We start from the raw sequence: 22,182 nt of genomic DNA, 5'->3' as shown, positions 1-22,182 counted from the left end.
CGCTGTCACAGTATCAACCACAAAGTGAAAAGGAAATTCTGCAGTTAAGCAACTGCCTCCTACGGCAACAAGCTTGGTTGTTCTTCTCAGTTGGAGAGCAATGATAATTGATGACAAAGATAAATAACTAACACCCATCCAGTCCCAGCCATCCCCCTTCCAACCCGGACCCCTGAAAAGAATTCTGACCGGCAGCAAACATCGCTTGGTACCTCCACCACCCTGCCAACATGAGGTTGTTATATTTAAAAGAACAGTTCTTGGTTCATAAATAGCCCCACTCCCAATCTTTTGTGCTCTAAGTCCCCTTGACATTGACAGGTCGTGAAGCCAGGCTGGCATAGTATGCACATTGAGAGGGGTCGCACTGGCCAGGGGGTCCTGGTGGCCCTGCTGGACCATGGGGGCCAGGATTTCCTGGCTCTCCCTGAGTGCCTGGTGTGCCAGGTACCCCATCTTTTCCATACCCAGGAATACCCTGAGGACCTAGAGAGTGAAGAAGAAACAAATGAGATGTTTGACAGTCCCGGAAAACATCTGGAAATGCAACAAACCATATGCAGAGAAGTACTATTGGCTGTTAATATTGGATATTACCTGTAGGACCAGGTGGACCAATCTCTCCTCTCTGTCCAATACCGGATTCTCCTCTTTCACCTTTAGCACCTCTTTCACCTGTGGATGCAAGCAGATCCCTTGTTAACAGCATTCCTTAGCATAATACAGATCTCCCGAGGTTTATCTTTGTATACGTATCCAGTACACAGAGAGAATGAATGTACAAACCTTTCTGACCCATTGGGCCTCTTGGCCCATCTCCTCCAGCAGGGCCTGGCATACCAGGTTCCCCGGGGGACCCAGTTCGCCCTGGAAGTCCATCTTTGCCAGGAAGGCCAGGGGGTCCTGGGCGTCCAACGCTGCTCTTCACATGGGCTGGCTGGATCTGGGCCATGAGGTAAGCCAGTTTGGCTGACAAAGCATAAACATCAGTGAATGAAGGTTAACACAGTCCACAAAATGGTTCTTTACAGTGTTTTAAGGCATGGTCTGTCATGTTGATCCGTAAGATGCACCCTTACCGTCTAACTGCTTTGTTAGTTCTTCTTGGATGAGCCTTCTCATTTGTTCTAGGGATGTCGACTCTCCCTATAATTCAAACAAAATACATTAAATTGTTTTACACAGTTGCTTGTGAATAGCTAGCATTGAACAAAGATTCATTATTGCATTGTTAGGACTCTGATCTTTGCAGTTTTCCTATTTTCATAGGACTGAAGTAGGATTGCACTCACCCGCGGTCCTGGCATCCCTGGTTGTCCTGGTGTTCCAGGAGACCCTGCTGGTCCTACATCTCCTGGGGGCCCTGATATTCCCATCATCCCTGTGTGCCCTTTTCTACCTGGGATTCCAGGAGTTCCAGGAACACCGGCCTCTCCAGGTGGTCCTTTATCTCCCTTTACACCTGGATCTCCCTGAAAGATCAAACAACCCATCATTTCAGGCAAGCATAAAAAAAAAATCAGGGAATATGAATGAAACCACAAATTGCAATGGTTTTTTCCAAATGAGAACACTATCAATCTGGCAAGTCATCATTAAGATGCCAGTAACAGTTATATCAGAAGGGATATTTTACTGTGCAAGAGTTGGATTCAGTATATTTCACTCACTCTTTCTCCCTTGGAACCACGTTCACCTGGTTTTCCCGACACACCCTGAGAAAGACAGAGGTGAATATTAAGAAGAACCAGTCAATAGTTTTACAAAACTGTCAGAATTACTTCATTATTTGTAAACAGTACTTACAGTTTTTCCATCAGGACCCACTGGACCAGGAGGTCCCTAAACAGAAGAAAAATAAATTTAACAGTATTTAATGATAACAAAAACGTGATATGAAATGCTGTACAGAAGATCCCAGGTTGAAATAATAGCGAAACTATTTAAAAATGCAAACAGTGCAATAGTCTAAGTTCATTTAGGATATCCCAGATCTGCATACAGTATATTATCTACAAAGATACCATGAAGACTATGAAGTACGAAGACTGTCTATACAGACATGTTTTATGACCAATAAGATATGTACTTACAGATGGACCTTTTGAACCTGGAAAGCCTGGTAGTCCTGGAGTTCCAGATTCTCCTTTGGGTCCCTTAAGACCCTGAATTATATATAAATAAACAATGACTCTTAATTGTTGAGTTTCTTGAAGACTTAATATCTACATATGGGCTCACTTTAAGAATGACATTACTCAAGAGTACAACTGAATAAAGTACCATCAGGTACATTAATCCTGACATGGACTTTTCAATAAATAGCTTTAATGTTCTTCAACACGGGGGGCATGGTGGCGCAGTGGGTTGGACCAGGTCCTGCTCTCCGGTGGGTCTGGGGTTCGAGTCCCCCTTGGGGTGCCTTGCAACTGACTGACGTCCCGTCCTGGGTGTGTCCCCTCCCCCTCCAGCCTTGCGCCCTGAGTTGCCGGGTTAGGCTCCGGTGACCCCGTATGGGACAAGCGGTTCTGAAAATGTGTGTGTGTGTTCTTCAACATTGATCAGCAATAAAACTAAGAGTTTCAGTTCTGAATGAGCTTTTTATGCAGTTCAACTGAAACATCACTAGCAAAGGGGACAATTGATAGTACAACTGTTAGAGCCACTGCTTTTGGACCCAAAGGTTGCAGGTTTGATTCCTACCTAGAGCTGTAGTACCCTTGAGCAAGGTACACACATATACATATTGACTGAAACTGCTTATCCCAAGCGGGGTCACAGCAAACTGGAGCCAAACTGGACTCGAACCCCAGACCCACCAGAAACCTGCTGCGCCACTGCACCCCCCTCCCCCCCCTTGACCAAGGTACTTACCCTAAATTGCTCCAGTAAAGTAGTTGTATTAATGGGTAAATAATTGCAAATACCTGAACATTGTAAGTCGCTTTGGAGAAAAGTTTAAGCTAAATAAAAGGATGTAAATATACAGTCCCGTAGACATGGTTCAAGGTGGCATTTTCTGCTGGAAACTCCAAAGAAAAACTATTTTTTGACTCACAGGAATTCCAGGAACTCCCGTTTTTCCAGATGGACCAGGTTCACCAGGTTTTCCCTAAGGAAAATGTAAAATAAATTAAGACAAAAGCAAATACTCATAATTAGATTAAAATGTTATGAGAAGCTAGTGTTTTATCATTGGTTTTTGGAAATGAACTTCAGAGGTTCTGTTCTACATCAGTGTCTAAATATTGGCAATAGTACTGCAAGTAAAAGTCATCTCACCGGTTCTCCGCGTGGTCCTGCATGACCTTGCGGCCCTTGGGGTCCCATATTGCCCTGTGAGGAAACAATATAGAAAGGATGTTCACAGTTATTTTCAAGAAAAAGGTTTGCAAATATGCAAAGGGCGTAATGAAATGCTACAAATGAACCAATTATTTGATCCTTCATACCCACTTGCATCTCCAGCATAACAGGCATTGTTACTCACATCTTTCCCAGGCTTCCCCTCGCGACCAGGTGGTCCCTCCTTACCATCCTCACCCTGATCAAGGCAGGACGAAAGCAAACCATCTCATATATTTGGTTAAATCCGCAACCTTCTCATATTCTGCACCTATAAATCTTTTGATATATGGACTCTTTAGCAATGAATTACTAATGATAACATTTTTTTGTTTGCAGATAATAAGCTACCTTAGATCCTGGTGGGCCAGGTTCTCCCCTAGGGCCTTTGAAGCCCTGCAAGTGAAGGGAAAATGTTAGTAACCATTCACAATCATATAGACATTTCTATATTTTATATTTCTTCATTTCAATGCCATGGCCATACACTGCATATAGTAGCTAAAAGTCAAAAAGTATATCTCAGATAAGGCCAAATTTCCCCAGCAATCACAATAATGAAACCCCTTACAGGAAGTCCTCTGAGTCCATCTCTGCCTGGGGGTCCTGGCTCCCCCTGTTTGCCCTGAGAATAATAAAAATAAAAAAAAAAAAAAAAAAAAAAAAAAAAAACCCTTTCTGAAATGTAATCTTCACATATCAATTCATCCTTTTTATATATGTAGGAGTGCAGATATTTTGGGTTTAGCCACATCTCCAGGCTATGTATAAGTGCAGAAAGTAAACTTGAATACAGCGTAACACAGCCATTTCATACTGACAGAGGTTTTGTAGAAGCACACAATGCAGGATCTCTCATGTTTTATATAATATCAGATAAGAGCTGGAGACTGTACTGCCAAGGACCAGTTTTTCATTGTGAGCGTTATGGATCCAAAGCAGGTTCTTACCGGTTCCCCGGGCTCACCAGGTCTGCCATCTTTTCCTGTCTTTCCTGCAATGCCCTGAGAGGAAAAAAAGGAGGATTTTAAAAAGTGCAGTTTAACCTGGGTCCAGCTCACAAAACAAGGCATGTTGTACACCACATATTATGAAATATATTAATAATTTATATCCACAAGATTACTACAAGACATTGCTGCATTCGTCTATGGTGGCAAGCAGAAAAAGATATGATAGGAGAGTCATCAGTTCATCCAGTCTCTGTGTAGATTAAACTGAAGGTCATTTGCTTTGGGAATAATTTCAAACATATACTGGATATAAAAAAGAAAATGACGCTCACCATTAAACCAGGCAAACCTGGCGGCCCCTGGATTCCTTTGAGACCCTCTTTACCCTGATTGTAATATATGAAATGCATGTATTGTAAAATAGTAGAATTTATTGTATTTACGCACAATATCAGCCATTATCAGGCAACTCGTGAAGTTTCTTCACCAACCTTTTCTCCTGGGGGTCCCGGAGGGCCTGCAGGCCCCGGTGGACCATCTGCACCCTACAGTAAGAAAGGATCTATTGAGAAAAGGACTGTCTAAAAAAGACTGGAAAGGACTGTCTAATAAACCAATCATTTAGGTATTGACTGTAGGAGTCATAGGCATTAGTCTTATGCAGTACTGATCTGAACAAATCACCAGATTTTTTTATGTGTTCAGCTTTATATAATAAACCTTGTGTTAGAGCAACTACAGTATATAGAGGAAATAAAAGCATTAAAAATTGAGTTATGAATTGAAATTGCTGAGGATTTGACTGGCCTTGGTCTTTGCAAATTCTTTTTCAATTTTAAAGATTTTTTCATTTTGAACTGCATTAGTTTAAGTTAAAAAGCATAAAGAAAGGAAATGTCTCATTTTATTCCAGTTAAAGTAATCAAACTGCTGTAAACAGATATTTAGTCATTACAATAGTCGTATACAACAGGCAGCTTAATATTAAATCCTTAAACAATTAAATGAATGGTCAATTGATTCTGATTAGGCTGAATTCTCATTTATACAGTTATTAAAGGTGCATAAATGAACCAAACAAAATGAATGCAGCTAATTAATTATTTCTTCACAATGATGTTCATGTCTTCAAAATAGTATTTATGTTCAAAACAATCCAGTAAAACCTTATTAACAAATTTACACACACACATAAAATCTAAATGTTAAATGGTGAAATAACTCATGAAATGAATAAATGAGTGTGACTTACACACATGATACTTTACACATCTGATTCTACTTACCTACTTGGTTTAATGAAAGCAATTTGGAGCTCACTCATTTTTGCACCTCCACTACTTTTGTTTTTCTACCACACACGATTTCCTCCAGATCAACATTTGGAATTGGTCATTACACACCTGTTATGTCAGATGAGAAATACTGCTTCTCATTAAATAACCATTTTGTGGTAAAACTAAGTAACATACTTTCAAGCAGCACTCATATATATACACTGTATACATATATGTACAGTATGTATATATACACACACACACACACACACACACACAGGGAGAGGGAGAGAGAGGGTGGGGGGTAGAATATGAAGCTACATTCAGAACATGTATTGATGGGTAAGCTCAGGACAAGGTAGCTGATGCTGATACTCACTGGTGGTCCTGTCAAGCCTGCTATCCCTGGGTATCCTGGAGCACCTGGAGGTCCCTAAAAGTACACAAAACAAAAATTGTACTAGAGGTGCAAAACAAACCAAAGGCATACAGTCTAGACAATATTAACAGGGTGTAATAAAGATGCTTAGAAGACTGAAATAACTTAGCAGTAGACATGTCAGGTGTGTACTGTACAGAAACACAACATCTGAACTTGAAAAATTAGTGCAAATTGGTTTATAAGAGCTCACTGCCTCTTTCACATGAAAAAATGAAGCATTAATATATTACTTTATTAGAAAGAAAAATGTTTCACTTTATCAATATGATACATCAGTTTCTAATTTTTCAGTAGCAAGCTCTTCTGTAATTTCATCTTACCTTTTCACCTTTGTCTCCTGGCGCACCTGGAGGTCCTCGATCACCTTTTATCCCCTTTGAACACAAAATAATTATATACTAAATTACCACTGAATGGTAATACAGTTCTATACAGTTGTGAACAAATCATACGTATTCTGAATATTACTGATTTGTGAATAATACCCAGCTGGAAAAAGACATTATGAGCAGAAACGTGACAGGTTTACTGTTGTCGGTATCATCTGTCTGATGAAACAGTGACTAGTACATTGACACTGTACTGGATAGCACTGTCATCTGCCTTCGCTGGTGAACTTGAATCGATAGCGTTTATCCCTAAGGCCTGATAGGTATGGGAGGTACAGAAAGAAACAAATCTTGACAAATGAGTGCTAAGCAGAACTGTAGAATTCGAACCCAAACAGAACTGTGTTATAATATGCTCTGCCTCACCCCGTAGCTGAAACAACCATTTTTTGTGGTCAGTACACTGACATATACAGTATCAGCTGCCATAGAAAGGGAAACAACTCCAGGAAGAACCAAACAGTGGACTTGCCTTTGTTCCATCTGCTCCTGGAGGTCCAGCAGGACCAGGAGGTCCAACAGGGCCCTGAAAACAATTATCAAGTATTAACATTACCACCTAATACCGATGCAAGTGTTTTAAAAAAAGAAAGGTTCTCATTCAATTAAATCCAAAAAGCAATGTCTACAGTAAAGCACATTTACATGTATGTTTATTCATTTAGTGAACACTTTTGTCCAAAGTCACAAACAGCTGAGTATATTCAAAAGTGCATTCCACCACAAGCAAGTGGTCTTTAGATGCAGACACGTGATTGTGAAAGCACAGCTACCTGCATATAGAGTTGAGCCTGAGAGGGAATAAAAAGGTGATCGTGACAGATGGTGTGAAGCAAATTTAAGGAGCAGTTAGGAGATAAGCGGATCCAAAGGAGACGATTTTGACACCAAACAAAAGCATTTGGAATCACAAAGAATTCCCATAAATGAATGACATATGTGAGGTTTTCACTGTCATGCTTAATATTTTATCACATTGTGTGTGCCCTGTCCATGAAGAGTGTTTAGTTTTTCTCCTGGAAACCTAACTTGCACCACTGCTTATCGTATAGTCACTCATGTTCTCCACATGAAGGAGATGAAAGGCAGGCATTGCAGGGAAGCAGAAAGGAGTCCCATTAACTGAACATGACCATAGAAATATGTGTGTGTGTGTGTTTCAATACAGGCAGTGATACACTGTGAGTGCTATTTCCCCATACCTGGTACCCATCTTGGCCACTTTTCCCAGGGGGACCTGGCTCTCCCTTGTCACCTTGTGGGCCAGGGATGCCAGGTGGACCTGGGGGTCCTGCAGGGCAGTCTGAACACACATCCTGGAAGACCAAGAAAAAAACTGCTGGCTTGAAACGTTTACATTTATTCATTTCTCCAAAGCGACATACAGTACATCTCAGAGAATAATATAAAAGGCACATTATATTATATATAGTCCAGTGTGTGCAACATCATCAGGTGCCTCTGAGAACTGTACTGCATTGTTGGAATGTGTAAGACATTGCTCTGTCAGGGCTCACTATGTCAGTTTTAATAAAAGTTCTTTAGAGATCTAGATGCTGTCAATATTCAAAGGCACGAGCCAATTCTGCATAAGACAAATCTCTATGGTTTGATCTTTAGTGTAAAACAGCGGTACAGCAAGAGGGTAAACTGGACTACATCTCATTAGAGCGAGCGACAGTTGAGTACTGCACACCAACAGGGCACCACAAAACTAAAGATTAAAACACGATATTTAAATAGCAATCGTCTTCAAAGGTATGTATCTTACTAATAATTTAATAACTAATTTTAGACAAGTTTTAGCAAGTGCACATGCATGAAATATATATCTGTAGGAGAGGAAGCATTTTACCTTCAGATCTAACTGTGAAAGGTCAGCTGCTTTGCCCTAAGAAAGGAAGAAGAGATATCAGACCAAACTAATATTTTATATGAACATTTCTATGTACGTTTCAATTTTTTTTTTTTCCCCATTGATAATCCATTAAAACTGCAGAATATTTACATGTATGTTAGTGTGTTCTTATAAATCATACATACCGGCTCTCCTTGCTCCCCCTTTTGCCCAGGCCTTCCTGCTAAACCCTATTGAACATTGAATATCTGTCATTTGTAACGATCAGGTAACTGTCACACAAAGTATTGTCTCCCCACAAATCACTGATATGTCCCCTAACTGACAGCTTGCAGGTTTGCCGTGATGCTTCAGTTACCCAGAAGTCATTATTTGTACCATATTCACATATGCAATAAAGTGCACACAACACGTTGAGAGCCGGCCCCACTCACATTGTGTCCTGGGGGCCCCTGGGGGCCCGGGTTTCCAGGCGGACCTCTCACTCCCTGAGTCATTGAATTAAAAGACACATAAACACATCACCATACACATTCCTTAACGGAATCCGATTTCCAAAACATGAAGCTGCGCTAAGGTACGATTGCGGTTGTGAAAAAGAACATTCAAAATTGCTAGAGTAACCTCGTTCTAAATAAATTATTTACCAAAGCATAGGTTCTGACCTCAGCTTTTATTCATAATAAGCTCTTCCCTATGGGAACAATATAAAACCTAGATTAAGTAAATTTTATGCACAGCAGGGAACTATTCATCCTCTCCCAATTAATATAATGTTTTAAAAAATAATAACCAGAAATGAGATACTCATTCAGACAGTTTTTGTGAGAACATAGGCATGCTGTAATCTCATAAATTTAATCCGTACAGTATTTAATGGGATAAAATTCTTTCAGACATTAATTGTAATTGTAAGATTTCAAAGAAGTTAATTTGCTCGGAATTCTTACCGCAGGTCCTGTTTCACCAGAAGGGCCTGGCGGTCCCTAAAACAGTGCAAAATAACAGTGTTTCAGTGTTACTACTTTTACTGTCACAGTAAGGGTTGAGAAGAAATATTTTTCATGTTTTTTCATAGACTTTTTCAATTTTAGATGCACCGACAAAGATGAGTAAAAAAAACCATAAGAGTTTCCTGTTTATTAGAAACCTGAGGTGGGGGTGATGGACATAAACAGCTGTGTATGCACGTGTGTATCTGTCCGTGTGTCTGGCTAGTGTTTTTTCTGAGGACGTGTTTGCGTAAAAACAGCAAACCCGGAAAAACAGGCATTGTGGGTACCTGGAAAAGCTTCTTGGTTTGTGTTTACCACCAACTTTTCAAAGTGATCAAGTTTTGTTGGGATGACATCGGAAATCATTTGCTGTATTAAAGTGGGAGTGAGTATGAAATCCCATCAAAAGTGTTCCTGTGTCTGCCGCTCTGTACCATACCGGCGGTCCGCTGGTGGCCTCTCCTGGAGGCCCTCTGCTTCCAGGAAGACCCTGCATTCCCTGTGGCCCCTGCTGACCCTGTAGACCAAAAGAGGATCCAGTGTCCCTTTAACATTGCACTGCCTGACAGGACAGTAGCATTTTAAAAAGACATCAGAATTAATAATATTACATCAACAACTGCTTGTCCTGACGAGCTGGACCCTATCCCGAAAACACAAGGTGCAAGACTGAAGGGAGAGGGGAAACACCCTGGACAGGATGCCAGTCCACCAAAGGGCACCCCAAGCAGGACTCGAACCCTGGATCCACCGCACAGTGGGCACCGGCCAAACCCACTGCATCACCGCACCCCCTTAACGTTACCCAACTGATGTCAAAAATTTGCATTCAATTATGTATGATTTTACCCCCTCTTTATAAGTATTGAATGTCCACCTACTGAGAACGCTGAGCATAATCAAGTTCTCCATTTAGGGGTGAATTAGTTTAACATCTGAAGATAGAACAACGTTCTTTTCTGCCCGATTCTCCCACCACTGCTCTCCCTGAATTAAGCAGGACACGATCTGTGCTTCTAATCATGTAGCCCCGTGTCCCGTATTAATACGGGCTGAAGCAAAGAGGCTTTTTAATGCAAACTCATTGGCTGCGCCGCTTTAACGTTGTCCCCGGGACACACGCTGATTAATGACTTCATGATAGCATTAAGTCAATAAAGTCACAACGCGCCAAATGAGGCAGATTCATCAAACTGCTTTTCGTAAGCTTTCTGATTACGTCTGATTACCCCATTAGGGTGTTCGTTCGCAATGTTATGAAATTGCTTTATTGACTGCTCTGCAACAGCTTAAGCACCCAGAACAGCAAAACACGCCAAAAAAAAAATATGCCATTGCAATTTCTATCCACACATTTCAACGTGTGCTCCCTCGCAGCCCTTTATGCGATCTCGTTTTGTACATGAAATGAAAGTGTAAAGCATTTTTCATCGCTTTAGACCTTCTTATAACATGATTTATAAATTCAAGGCAGGCTAAATATAAAGTGGAATAGTTTTAAGCGAATCAGGGTTATAACACAGTAACAAAAATGGGCTTACAACAATGAGTTCAGGTCACAATCAGACATATCAGGAGGAGCAATACTCTGCTGCTTCTCTAAGGAGTGTAAAATGGTTTTTGCCAAAGCCGTAAACAACCGGAACGGCAAAATGACACTGCTGCCTATCAAAACATAGTACTCGGTAGAAGGGTTTTAACTATGCCCATGTGCAAAAACCCTCAAACAGGTCAAACAAAGCACTCAAAGAAAACTTCCTGATGTGCAATGCATTCTGGGTGTTGGGACATTTTGCGGTATTGGCCAGTCCATTTTATTATAGCATCGGCATCTGCTGACTTGCCTTCACTCCTGCCTACACATTGGTTTGTCAAAGTTCATCAGGACCACATTTTGCTGCCTTGGTTTGGAGAAGATAGCGGCTGTATTTTTGAGAGATATTCTAGATTTCTTTTCTGTGCGCTGAGTCACAACAATATGCAGACATAATCAATGTACAAGGCAAAAACAAATACGTACTGAACATAAGTCAAAAGTAGTGAGCAAGGGTGGTCATACAGATATAACTAAAAATATCAAAAACACTTACATTTATTTATCTAGCAGACACACACACACACATTTTCAGAACCGCTTGTCCCATATGGGGTCACGGGGAACCGGAGCCTACCCGGCAACACAGGGCGTAAGGCTGGAGGGGACACACCCAGGACGGGACGCCAGTCCGTCGCAAGGCACCCCAAGCGGGACTTGAACCCCAGACCCACTGGAGAGCAGGACTGTGGGCCAACCCACTGCGCCACCGCACCCCCGGCATCTAGCAGACACTTTTCTCTAAAGTGACTTCCAATGAACTCTATGTAGTGTTATCAGCCAACATACCTTATTCACCAGGGTAACTTACACTGCTAGATACATTACTTTCACTGGGTCACTCATCCATACATCGGTGGAACACACACTCTCTGTCACTCGCACACTATGGGTGAACCTGAATAGCATGTCTTTGGAGTATGGGAGGAAACCAGAGCACCCAAAGACGTACACTGCTAGATACACTACTTACAATGGGTCACTCATCCATACACCAGTGGATCACACTCCAGAAAGAGCATTTTTGTTCAAATTCATTCAGAATGTTCATTTAAATTCTAGTTCATTCCAGTTATCCCAGAGATATAGTATTGATTTTTCTTGTGACTCTTGACAACCACATATTTACCAGAACAGCTTATAATGTGGACCAAGAGGGGCTAATGAAGCATATTTTAAAAGTCTTTTGAGCAGTTAAATGAACACCGCTCCAGTAAGCTTATATTCTGGCTCAATATTCCACATTTAATAAAAAATGTTTGTCATGCCAGTTGAAGAATCTCCTCTCACAAAAAAGATAAAATCACATTAAATACACATATTCCTGGTATCATAAGGTGATGTGTGGCACCTGGGCAAGTTTACTCCAGTAGCACAGCTGAGCACAGGGAGCCCTGAATGGGATAGAAGAGTTACTGAACTGAAGGGCTGCTGGAAGAACTGCTTTCCCAGCACATTTTCAATGACATTACCTTCTCGCCTTGGGGTCCCGGCAAACCCGGTGCTCCAGGCTCCCCCTGAAATGCAGCACATCGCAGGTGTGTTAGCGACTGCTGAGCACAGTTGTCACCTCATTTTGAACATAGGAAGCTGGGAGTAACGCAAAGACAGGGTGCTTGACTCAAGCCGACGTATCCGTGTAGTTATCCGTATGAATGGTGACAGGTGCGGATCTTATCGTCTTCACCTCCTCAAATGGATTGAATATGACTCAATAACATTTGCGCCATTTTCTACCACAACCAGAACTTTAACACTGAAGCTCTGGACAACAAGTGCCTGGGAAAACTATTTTAGATGGGTAAAAACAAGCAAAATTATGATTCAAGCAAAAATCAAATAGGTGACTGAAAATCAATAAATCAAAATGTGCAAAAATACTACAGTATCTGTGCTCACTGTTTAATCTAAATGAAAATGATGACTGTGTATCTGAGGATACAAAGAAGAACCCACATTTGACCTTTAAATCAATATCTCTTTTGTCAATGGCTCTCCAAAATACATTGTCTATAGATATGAAACATATTAATTGGAATGTAGAAGCTACAGTAAAATCTGAGCTTTTCCACCCTTACAGGCAGTCCGTCCTTCCCTTTCCCTGGTAGTCCTGGAATTCCGGCCATGCCTGGCTCTCCTGGGCGACCTGGGGGTCCAGGACGGCCCTCTGATCCCTGTTCACCCTGGAAAACCACAGAGAGAGCAGTGAAGGCACACTGGCAGCACTGCCGATTGACCTCACATCATCTCCCACTGGGTCTTCTATAGTGCAGCCACATGGAGTGATGATCACCGTTCAGCAGGGGTGGAGGAGTGCTCAATAAATCAGTTTTGAAAGGGAGGACCAGGCTAACATCTGCCTCAGACCCTCCTGCTCGGATGGTCTAAAGACCATGTCCTGTAATTTACCATAATGCTCGTTCGCTACGCCAGTGATCTAAATGAGCGATAGATCAAGAGCTGCCTTGGTCGCCGTTCTGAAAACAAACATCAGTCCGCAGAGCTATTCTATCAGGCTTACTAGGAGCTAAAGAAAGCCATGATGTCTATAGAATGCAAAGAGATATCAGTGAAAACTGACAGTCGATCTTCTCATCTTTAATAAAATATTATGAAAATATGTGAAGTGTAATAAAGAGTTTGGTAAAAGTTAAATTCTAAATGATTCCCTTTTCTTTCAATACAGTGCGTACTGTTGTGTGCCATACCTTCTCCCCCTTAAGACCATCTGCTCCTGGAGGACCAGCATTTCCTGGGACCCCCTAGTAATACAAAAGGTAGCAAAGAAACATTTTAAGACGTAACCAATTATTAGATACTAGTTCAATAAATTTTCCCATTATTTATTTTTTTGAACAAATGGACATACCACATTCCCTGGCAATCCACGAGGACCCTGAGGACCTGGCAAACCCGGTGGGCCCTAAAAAAATAATAATAATAATAATAGAGTTTATCTTTGATAAATGACTGGAGATGGATATGCAAGTAAATACAAATCTGAAAAGAGAGACCCCAAAGCAAAACGGCACGAGGCCTCACATTCGTAGCTGGATGTGAACCCCAGCCCGATTCAGCACTTACTTGCTCTCCATTCTGCCCCCTGTCTCCTTTAGCACCTTGATCTCCTTTTGAACCCTGTTCAGATGGTTGAAGAAACGGCATGAAGACACATGGTGTGAAAACTAGAGGACACCTCACATGAGAGAATGATTTGAGTGACTCATTGGATGGAAGGGACTCCTGTTTTTCTGCAGTGTCAGATTTGGCAACAAACTAGAAAAGGAAGAATGTCCTTTTCTTACCGGGTATCCTGGTAGACCTCTCAATCCTTGTTCACCAGGAGATCCACGGTGACCCTAAAACCGGGAGGAGAGAGCTTAGAATGTCACCCATGTTTCCTAAATCAATTAATTAACAACAGGTTTTTCATACCCGGAGAAAATTACACGAGGCTATACCATCGTACCATAATCGTACAGTACAACTTTGTGATGGCAAGTAAAAAAACAACACAGCAGAGCTAGAAGCTGAACAAAGACCGGAAAGGCTAAAATCATACCCAAAGGACATAAATAAATAACTAGGCCTGTTTTGACAGCTGGGATCTAATTTGAAATTATGAACTTATTCACAACAGAAATTTTCCTAACTATCAGTGCAATCTAAATTTAAATTAGAATAAGACAAGGCAAATCCTATTAAATGCTATTAAATATCACTACTTAATTAATTAATTAAATAAATAACCAAGTGATTAATTAATTTCAATATAACTGGACATTTAAAGTGTTCTGCAAAAACCGTTGCGGATGAGGACTGCAGCATTGCAAAATCATTGTTGGATTCTCATTTGTATGAGAATGGAATTTCATTGTTCTGCCAACAATCTCATATATATGTTGCAAGCTGATGATTCTCAGCAGTGAAAATGTCAGTAATGAACGTGTCATGGCAGCAGAAAGGCAGTGAGAAGGTGTCAGAGTTACTGCCACAAAGTAAACATTGATTGATTGATTGATTGATTGATTGATTGATTGATCGATTGATTGATTGATTGATTGATCGATCGATCAGTTTTATGAAAAAATTTGAGGGAAATTTCACACAATGATCCGTTGGATGTGAAATAAATTGAAACAGACTGTTTAGATTTGTGACTACACAATACACGCATCCATAAGTGCTGTATCTAATAGAGTTCCATATAGTTGCTATAATAGCTGATGAAATTATATATCATTTTATATATCAATGGGCTTATAACTTCAGTACAATGGCATTTTTATCCATTTTTATCCCACAGTTGTTCTGCTTCCACTAGGGTGTTTACACTCAGCAGGCAATTCAATCACACACACACACATACATACATACACACACACTCAGCCACATATAAGTGATTCCTAACAGCACAACTCCCACCCTGGCTTGTTGGGCCAGATAAGTCATTAAAAAAAACAATAACAAAAAAGTAAATATGAAGTAAACACTCATGGGAACTTTTAAGAACAAGAATATTATATAATAAAAGATATTGATTTAATTATGCACAAAACTCGGTTATTCTCAGCATAAAAGAGGATGGCAAAACAACATCCTTTCATATTGACAGTCCAACCTATTATTATTATTATTATTATTATTATTATTATTATTATTATTATTATTATATCTAAATGTATTAGATGTGTTGTACATATCTGTACCACTAATAATGTATTCTTATTCTTAACTGGTATGTAGTGCAATGTTTCTTCTTGGTGTACTTTAGACATCAAGTGCCAAACCTTGACTACACTCTGCCATCTAGAGGTCCACTGTTCTAACCTTTAGAAGCCTTGAAAAGACAGGCCTTTGTTAAAGTACCAGAAATGCTTGGAACACCTGTCCACACGGGCTGCTGCTGTCCTACATTGGCCAAGGATTTTATCCAGTTGTTCAAGCATGACTATGACTTCATTATTAGAGGTTTGTGTTGAGGAGAGCCACTGCTTTATCCACAGTGCTTCAACTCATATGGAAGGTGCTGGAAGAGGATTTCCCATCTTATTTTGAGTGTTACCATGAAGTCCCCACACTGTAACCTAGAAAGTTGCTTGGATGGGGGCACCAACTGAATAAAGTGGTAACAGAGTTAGTATATGATCTATGATGGTCCTCGGCACTCACGGGTTCCCCAGGCTGGCCTTGGTCTCCTTTCTCTCCCTTCTCTCCGGGCTTCCCCTAAGGTCAGAATCATGTTTACATTAAAGGTCATACAAGAGTGCTGTGGGTATACAACTGCATCACATGGTAAGTGCTGTGCACAGCCATTAGGAGAGGTTTGAGTCTTTGAGCATCACCCAAAGATGCACAGTAAAGGTTTGAGGGGGACCCCAGATCAAAATCCACAGCCAGGCCATTTCCACTGAGATGCTTGATGAGACATTTAAATTTAAGATCCTTCCTGGGTGAAGGTGTCTGAAGCTGAGAGATCCCAAACATCTTATTTCCCACGTTATATCACAAATGCATTGAACAATTATATCTAGCCCAGTTACCCAGTTCTATCGTCATTGTCTAAGGACATAGCATGTATTAGAACTTGTGAAGGGTGAAAGCAGGTACACACATATTCCAGTGCTACTCCTCCAAAGTGCTATTAAGCATTTTACATGGAAAATCATGCATGTCTGATGAACAGAAAGGAGAAGAAAAGGAAACTAGTCTGTTTATGTTATGGAATATCTTACTGTTGCTCCAGGCTCTGGGATTACCTGAAAAAAAGCCAAGCACAGCCTTTTAGACCCTGCACATACACTGTTGTTATTTATGGATGAACACCGCATGATAGAATCAGAGAACATGGATGTGCCTGTGGTAAATCGAATGCATTTCCATCGTGGACAGTCACTGCGCACACTTGCGAAACGCCACGGCTCCCACTTTCAGCATGCAGAACGACATTTGCTCAAGGTTCGCTCACATTTCCTGGGATCCCAGGAGGTCCCCGGGGTCCGACGTCACCCTGAGGCAGGAGAGAGCAGCAGCACAATGTGACCATGAAAGATGGATTGTCAAATTGATCCCTCTTTCCTTTTTGGTTCAGTACTGGAACATGGCTCAGTGAGAGTTGTTTCTTTAACAGATGGAGGGGTCTAGCGATGAAGGTCTATCAGACACAGAGTGATAACTGTGTACACTGCCTATACTCTCTTTACCCCAGTAAATAATTCATTTTAATTTATAAATCCGATAAAAATACATGCGTACCCATTTTCAATATTCTTAGAATTGCTCACAACACCGTATTTAGGCACATGTTTGACATAAAGTGATATTGCTCATGATGAGCTCCATGCTGTGTTGGTATACTGATTTGTCTGGTGTGTCCCCTCCCCATCATCTCACCTTGTCACCTTTTTCACCGGCTGGACCAGTTGGTCCCTCCCTGCCCCTTTCTCCCTAAAATGAAACACAGTTGTATCAGTACAGAGTGACATCTTTAAAATGATCATGTTTATACTGACATGTTTAGCACCCAGACATTTAGTCAGTAATCTCAATTAAGTGGAGGAGATTAATACTAGAAACTCAACTATGCATTTTTTTTTTTTTGTTATGTTTTATTACTGAAATTCCATTCCTGAAGACTGCTTATGGATAATTGTGTCCCGTGTAAGTTCTAATTTGCTCTGGATTTTTTATGGTGTGCCTCTGAAATGCCATTGTACCCAAATTTGTTTGATTTAATGTGAAAATGAAACAGTGCAGTAGTCGACTGCATGGAAAATGTTTCAGCTGAGCTATTTACAGCTTAGCTGATGCAATAAATCCATGGTATCTTATAATATTTGACCCGACATATAGTTGCATATTTTTCAGGAGAAACTTTGGGTAAATAGCTTGATCAGTTACTACAAGAGTAGTAGGCAGTTAGGTTTCAGCCAGGAGCCTCAAGGTCACAAAGCCATGCCCTTAACTTCTATACTACCTTTTACGATGTATTAAATTAAAAATGGAATTAGAAAAAAAATCAGATGGATGGCTTGAAAGAAAACTGGAGCAAGGGTTCGACAAAGCAGATGGTACAGAATACATAAGCGTTCATTCTATTCGTGGCACTGAGACTCACTTCATGACTTGCTCTCAGCTCTCACATCAGTAGCAATTATTCAGCTGAAGAAGGTTTCCACGAATATATGAAGGGTGCCATAAAAGTATCTCTGGACAATTCTCACTCACCTGTGTCCCCTTCTCTCCTCTGGGCCCTATGGCTCCTGGCTCTCCTGGGTGGCCAGCTTCTCCCTGCCGTACAGAAGAGAACCGCATCTCAGTACAGGATCCAACTAGGGTCAGAGAACCAAGCACGGGAGCAGCATGCAGTGGACTACTCACCCTCTCACCTGTTAGGCCTCTTGAACCAGGAGGACCTTCGTCACCCTGAGCAAATCAGAAATGCATAATTTACAACCAATTAATTATCTATCTATCTATCTATCTATTGTATGTGTTTATTTTATTGTATTTTATTTCATTTCATTTTTCTTTACAGTTTTACCCAGTTCTACAGCTGGTGCACCGCACTAAAGCAGCGGTACAGTACCAGGGCCCCTTCCATATTACAGCTCTTTTGCCGTAATCACCACCTATGGCAGCTGCTGCGCTGAAACATTAGGCACCACAGGGGTGCGCTGCATTCTTCTCAGATGTTTGTCTCCTGTGCCGAGCTTTTGTCAGTTCTAGACATTTTCCTGGGGCTATACAGGATGCTATATAATTTGTGAACACAGACCCATGGATTCATGCGCAGAAAAATATTTTGCCTACAGGTAAACAGTTGACCTTGGAGCCCACAGAGTTTCCCTTCATGTGCCAGCAGGAAGAGATTTATTTCCCTTTGTCTTCTGCCTTCCAGATTTTATTTTTTAACTGTGTATCTGTTAATAATACAAATTGTTTGTGTTAGAAATGCTACAGATTGCAGGTACCTATCTACCTGCTGGGAGTCTCTACTTACGGAAGGTCTCCATCTACATGTTGGGGGTCTCTACTTATTGTAGATCTCCAACTATTTTGGGGGGTCTCTGTTTAGTGTAGATCTCCTCCTACCTGTCGGGAGTCTCTACTTACAGGTCTGCAGCTATTTTTGGGGGTCTCTGCTTGTTGTCAGGGTCCATCTACTTGTTTGGCATCATTTCTTGTTGTAGGTCTCATCTACTTGTTGTAGGTCTCACTGTGCTTTTGATAGACCTTATGCTGGGAAGGGTGTTACGTAAACGAGGACCGACCCGGACTTAATTTCAGTGAATTGAGAATGTCGAACGCCGCAGCACACAGATCACTTCACCTTTTGCCCTCGGTTGTTGTGCTGCCCCTACTGTGCCTCAGGTACCTTAAGTGATTCAGGGCTCCTCTGAGAGGCCTTGTTTAATGCAACCCTTCATTAATTGCAGAGCACAAAGGGACTGTTGAAAGGGCTGTACCTTAGGGCCAGGTTTCCCTGGGAAACCATCGAGGCCAGGCTCTCCTGGTGGTCCCTGCAGAGGAGAGAGAAACCCATTTGACAATTATTTGCTATTCATTGTGCAAGAAGCACGTCTAGTGACAGACGAGCCTTGTTAAGATCGGTCAAAGTAAATGCCTTTCTTTACTGATGATGTAGAGCAGCCACATGTTCAACAGTATCTTTAATGTAGGACTGTAAAAAACAGGGCTATGAGTGTTCGTCTCCTTGTGCTCTTTATGACAAAAATACAGGCCTTTGCACCGTCAGCTCCAGGAAGACCGTCAAGTCCATCTTTTCCAGGCAAACCCTAGAAAAAAAATGTGACTCTCATCAAGGGAGTTTGTCAAGTAAGTGTGAAGTGCAGTTTTCATCTGGATGCAGTTATGTAAAGAGCAACAGTAAAACCTCACCAAAAACAGGTTATGTCACTTACAGGTTTCCCAGGCTCTCCTGGTTTCCCTGAAAATCCTATTTCCCCAGGCAAACCCTGCACAGCGGTTAAAAGCAAATGACTAATAAACAAACATGTAGTGATAAGTAAAAAATGCATTACTCTGAACTCCTGAGGCTAACTCGGCAAAACCAGTACATTTTTAATACATTTTATCAAAATGAAATTCAAGATTAAATTAAGCTTATACTCGTTCTGATGAAATACCATTTTGTTGTTTTTAAAAATTAATTGAAAATACTAACAGGGGGTCCAGTGAGTCCAGGGCTGCCAGGATTTCCAGGAGGACCTTGTGGACCCTAGGATGAGCGAGCAAACGAATAAATGAACAAATAAACAAACAAAGCACCCATTCTACCATCATTATACATAAGCATGACACAGCAGTACCAATGACAACCACTACAGGAAACAGACCATGATGTAATAGGCACAGTATGTACAGTAGTTCACCATGAACCATTAATAAAGCTGCATATATTAAAGAAAACGGACTACTGCCATATTTTTATCTCCATCTATCAAAGGAGTGCTCGCTGTGATTTCAATGGAGTGTGCTTTGGCGTTAGTTATGTACAAAACAGGATTAAACAAACTTTGCAAAACCAAAATATCACAGACATTGGACGAGTATGACTGTGATGTCAGTAGTATACACAGTTACTGTTTACCGGGGGTCCAGGTAGTCCATCAACTCCAGGAAGCCCACTTTCACCTTTCTTTCCCTGGAGAAATTAACACAATAAGTTCAACATAATTAGAGTAGATAGATAGATAGATAGATAGATAGATAGATAGATGAAAACATGGCTTTGGTAGAAACCCATGTTCTTCTGCACTCGGCACCACCCCCAACTTTCCAAATCATCCTCTTCTTTGTTATTAGTTCTTTAAAAAAACTGTATTGATCCTGGGGGAGTCTAAAACTGCAGCGGTCAGTAAAAGTGTGCTAAGAATATATTGTATGCTTGAGCGTATTAAATGCAGCAAAATTATTATGCACTCTGATTTCAGTGTAGTTTGGGTCCTGAACCTGGTAATACATATAGTGATTACAATATGAAATAAAACAAGGGCAAAAGGCTGTGTTGCCCTCTGCTGGACAGTGCTGGTCAGTGTTGGACTGAGCAGGTTCGGTGAGCTGGTGATGAACAAAGAGCGACTGACTTATACGGGCATCGGGCCGTCGTGGGGCTCCTACAGCAGCATCGCTGGCCATGCCGTTTCTTCCAGTGTCTGGTCCTCCATGGGGACAGAGGCCTGCTGGTCAGCCATAATCACACAAGCAGATTCGTGGACAGCTCCAAAGCCAGACCACCGCAAGAGGACGAAATACTGAATCAGCAGAAAGAGGTTCTGCTTTGGCCCATCTATGTTCAAGATAAATGCCTTGAGTTGAAAAGCAGATGCTGAACTGATTGGGGTGCAAATACTGAGAAAAAGCCACTCTGGGTTTGTATAACAGAAATCACACAGGGCAATTTGGCAAATGCACCCTAAGAAGTCTACACAAACGGGTTACTCTGGGCCATCTGTGCTGTTGGATGGTGTTCGTCGCCAAGTTCTCTGACAGCTGTTCAGAACATCCGAGTCTGCCTTTCCAGTGTGCAGCTTTCATGATGCTGCAGGTCAACTTTGTAGTCTATCGAAAGCAGTTATTATGAAGGTGAGCACACACTGCCGCTCACACGTCTCAATACAGCTCATGCATGAAGATGTGATGCCCTCTTCTGGACAAAATAGGAATCCATCCATCCATCCGTCCATTCATCCATCCATTATAAATAACAACTTATGTACTGCAGAGTCACGCTGATCTAGATCTTATCCCAGAGCAACAGGGTGCACAGCAGATTATTTCCTAGACAGGAAACCAGTCCACAGACCACTCACACCCACACACCCTTTCACACAGAAGAATACTAAATACTAATTAAAACATTCTAGGGAGTTTTTTGAGATGCTGATGCACATACATGAAATTTCTAATATATGCTGTATATATGTATCTACATATCTACAGTATATAAAAGTAGAAGTGAAGAAGTGATGGAAAATAAATTAAAACTATAAATACTGAAGTGAATATGCATATATGTGTGTTTATGCACACACACAGTCTGGAACCACTTATCCCAAGCGGGGTCACGGCGAACCAGAGTCTAACCCAGCAACACAGGGCGCAAGGCTGGAGGGGGAGGGGACACACCCAGGACGGGACGCCAGCCCGTCATAAGGCACCCCAAGCAGGACTCGAAACCCAGACCCGCCAGAGAGCGGGACCCAGCCGTGCATGTATACATATTTTTCCATACATATTGTGTGTGTGTGTGTGTGTGTGTGTGTGTGCTTTTATATGTTTTTTTTTTTCAAACCTGGCTAAAGGG

The 22,182-nt window shown here is 41.3% G+C and overlaps 1 protein-coding gene across 1 annotated transcript; it reads right to left on the bottom strand.

The window, feature by feature from the left end:
• Positions 1-249: 249 nt before the first annotated feature.
• Positions 250-21,070, bottom strand: LOC108921999 (collagen alpha-3(V) chain-like). The gene is made up of 34 exons (XM_029248506.1): positions 20,997-21,070; positions 20,467-20,520; positions 20,041-20,094; positions 19,594-19,651; positions 19,322-19,375; positions 18,234-18,278; positions 18,081-18,143; positions 17,247-17,300; positions 16,822-16,863; positions 16,589-16,612; positions 16,026-16,079; positions 14,159-14,212; positions 13,938-13,991; positions 13,723-13,776; positions 13,562-13,615; positions 12,932-13,036; positions 9,699-9,776; positions 8,699-8,752; positions 7,609-7,709; positions 6,879-6,932; positions 4,790-4,843; positions 4,296-4,349; positions 3,697-3,741; positions 3,283-3,336; positions 3,059-3,112; positions 2,284-2,335; positions 2,094-2,165; positions 1,807-1,842; positions 1,671-1,715; positions 1,293-1,472; positions 1,080-1,146; positions 787-969; positions 598-675; positions 250-486 (listed from the first exon to the last, which is right to left on the bottom strand). Exons 1-34 carry the CDS (start codon positions 21,068-21,070, stop codon positions 299-301), a joined length of 2,346 nt encoding a protein of 781 aa, XP_029104339.1. The 3' UTR covers positions 250-298.
• Between the last annotated feature and the right edge of the window lie 1,112 nt (positions 21,071-22,182).

The sequence above is a fragment of the Scleropages formosus genome, chromosome 23 (genome assembly GCF_900964775.1).
Source record: "Scleropages formosus chromosome 23, fSclFor1.1, whole genome shotgun sequence".
NCBI classification, from domain to species: Eukaryota; Metazoa; Chordata; class Actinopteri; order Osteoglossiformes; family Osteoglossidae; genus Scleropages; species Scleropages formosus.
The sequence above is the reverse complement of the archived record's forward strand: the minus strand, read 5'-3'. Positions and strand labels throughout refer to the sequence as shown.

Excerpts from the sequence above, each read along its gene's own strand:
- LOC108921999 (XM_029248506.1), bottom strand. The coding sequence starts at position 21,070 with ATGGCTGACCAGCAGGCCTCTGTCCCCATGGAGGACCAGACACTGGAA. Across the intron at positions 4,844-6,878 it reads CAGGAGCAGATGGAACAAAG|GGTGCAGATGGTCCACCGGG; the intron begins GCAAGTCCACTG and ends TTCTTACTGTAG. Across the intron at positions 1,473-1,670 it reads GTGGTTCCAAGGGAGAAAGA|GGAGATCCAGGTGTAAAGGG; the intron begins GTGAGTGAAATA and ends TTGATCTTTCAG.